At 55.2% G+C, this 2,631-nt stretch overlaps 1 protein-coding gene across 1 annotated transcript; it reads right to left on the bottom strand.

The window, feature by feature from the left end:
* Positions 1-1,377: 1,377 nt before the first annotated feature.
* On the bottom strand, positions 1,378-2,416 carry LOC127338334 (uncharacterized). Its single transcript, XM_051364496.2, has one exon. The coding sequence runs from the start codon at positions 2,357-2,359 to the stop codon at positions 1,733-1,735; it is 627 nt and encodes a 208-aa protein (XP_051220456.1). The 5' UTR covers positions 2,360-2,416; the 3' UTR covers positions 1,378-1,732.
* Between the last annotated feature and the right edge of the window lie 215 nt (positions 2,417-2,631).

Here is a 2,631-nt window from a genome sequence, read left to right as displayed (position 1 = left end):
CTGAAATATTAATGTGTCCATGTCAAAATGACTTAGTAGTACTGATGCAACCAGAGTGAGTCAATCTTGATTCTTACACATTCCCATAATTCATTATGTTGACAGGGATATCTTTTTTTTGAGGGTACGCCAAATTGGCGTACCAAATCTTTATAGAAGGAAGCATAATTCATTTACAAGACACCAAGAAACATTGTGAACAATGTGCCGGCCCACCCCACACAAACACGTAGAGACCTACTCTCGCGACATTAGTTGTCTCCCTCCTACTCAAGCAAGTTTCCACAGGTTGAACTCCTCGGCGATCCTCCTAAGAAGTTCCGTCGTGTTGCATTGCTCATCCGTGTTTCTGAAAACCCTAGCGTTCTGTTGCTTTCACAAACGCCTGGCCGTGAGCAACACCAACGTGTCAAAGCTCTTTCTGTCCTTCTTGCACACCAGACTTCGCGCCGCGTCCCACCATGGCTCCAAACGGCTATCTCTCCCCGGCTCAACAATGTTCAGACCTGCAGCAATTAAGCTCCCAAACCACGCTTGGCGAGCATAAGGGCATTGCATGATGATATGATCGAAGGTGTCCTCCTCTTGTAAGCAAACCGCACAAGGATCGACATTCTCCTGGAGCCCATGTCGCTGTCGCCGATCCGAGGTCCAGAGGCGATACCTCAAAGCTAGCCATGCAAAGATCTTTCGTTTAGGTGGGACAAAGGATTTCCAGATCGCCTCATACATGTTGAACTCCATCGTTCCCTGGCAAAGCAGACGGTAGGTATCTTTGGCGGAGTATGCTCCCGAAGCTGATCCGGTCCTAGAGAAGGAGTCCGGGACTTGGTTGTTCCTGGGCACCGCCTCGATCTCTTCCCATAACCTAACACATTGCGCACAGCCCTCAATCGATATGTCCATGTCGATGTCAGACAGCCAATCATTCTCCATTAGCGCCTCTGTGACGAGTCTGTAGTTCTTCCTTCTCGTGGAAACTGTCGAGAACACCAGAGGGGCATGCTGACAGGGATATCAAAGAGCAATTTTCATCTTATACCGAACAAACGGCAATATAATGGCACTAATCGCTTTCGAACAAACGCAAGCTGCCTATTATTTCTTCTTCCGGTGCATGGGCAGATGCGATCAGGCAATAACAAGCAACACTTGAGATGCGTAAGCGCATGCTAAATGTCAACGCTCGATGTGGCTATGAACGGGACTTGCAGGGTTGGATTAGATTATCTCTGGACCGACGTCCAATTGAGGACAACAAATGCACTGCACTGACCCCGTTGCTCAGAAAGTCAGAAGCCAACGTGTCCACGGTGTGATATGAGAATGTGATGTTTCAAAAATAAGATAAGATGCAAGTTCTTTTTGATGTAAAAATAAGATGCAACCATGTGTATGCATTGCATCATGCACATGTACACCCCAGACTTGTTTGGATTTTGCTCTTGCTATATACATTACTCTATGTACATCACATGCGTGTGAGATTGTAATTACTCTATGGCTGCTAAGTTCTGTTGTAACAGCTGCCAAGTTGTGACAAAATTAAACCTATCTGATCACCATGACACACGTACACATCACACGGGCGGGGAAAAGCCAAAACGATCCTATCATCCTACCAAAGATTGAAAACACACCGAGCTTCGGTACGGCCGCATGGAGAGCGTCCACGGACCGGTACGGCGTGACGCGTACGTGCTCCCATTGCGTGCACCGGCCGGCCGGGTAGCTAGCCGCCGTAAACGATGCCGCCACCGGGAGCTCTCTTCGCGACGGCGGAGGCGCCGAACCCGCCACCGCCGACCCGCGGCGGGAGGCCGGCGCCGACGCCGCCGGCAGCTTTCCTCGTGACGGCGGAGGCGCCGAACCCGCCGCCGCCACCGACACGCGGCGGGAGGCCCGCGCCGACCACCGCGGCGCTGCGGGTCCTCCGCACGGCCAGCGGCGGGAGCCCCACGCTACCGGCGTCGGTGCCGAATTCTAACGGCGCGTCCTCGTCGATCCGCCCGACCGCCACGCTGCGGCTCCTCGCCTGCACGGTCGCAGCGGGCACGCCCCGCTCCCGCTGCTGCTGCCGCTGCGACATGGCGCGCACGAGCTCGTTGACGTCGTCGTCGTCCCCGCCCCGCCGCGTCGACCGCGAGCTGAACGTGGCCGCCTGCTGCATGCGCGCGCCGCCGTACCCGGCGCGGCCCCCGGCGCCGCCGTACTGCGTGGGCATGGCGCCCGCGCACGCCGACATCTTGCGCACGTACGAGTCGCACGCCCGCGACAGCGCCCGCACCGGCGCGCCCAGCCACCGCCCCAGCTTGCTCTTCCCGCCGCCGCCCTCTCCCTGCTCCTTCTCCTGCTTCATCCTGATTGATCCGATCCGACGCGTTTCCGTGTGATCAGTGTGTGTGCGCTCGCGCGCGGGTCAATGGAGACAAGGGAATTTTGGCGATGGGTGAGTAGATGATGATTGTCTTATAGAAAAGGGGCCGGAGAGCGAGATGAGCTTGATCGCTTCGTGGAAGGTATAGTCACCGAGCTGGTCTGAAACTTTGAACCAGTCCAGTAGTGGCAAACCACCGATCATTGTTTTTGGCGAGTAAGGCGCTCACACCGTCACACGCCCATAGTCAAATC

This window comes from Lolium perenne, chromosome 1 (genome assembly GCF_019359855.2).
Source record: "Lolium perenne isolate Kyuss_39 chromosome 1, Kyuss_2.0, whole genome shotgun sequence".
Taxonomy (NCBI): Eukaryota; Viridiplantae; Streptophyta; class Magnoliopsida; order Poales; family Poaceae; genus Lolium; species Lolium perenne.
The sequence above is the reverse complement of the archived record's forward strand: the minus strand, read 5'-3'. Positions and strand labels throughout refer to the sequence as shown.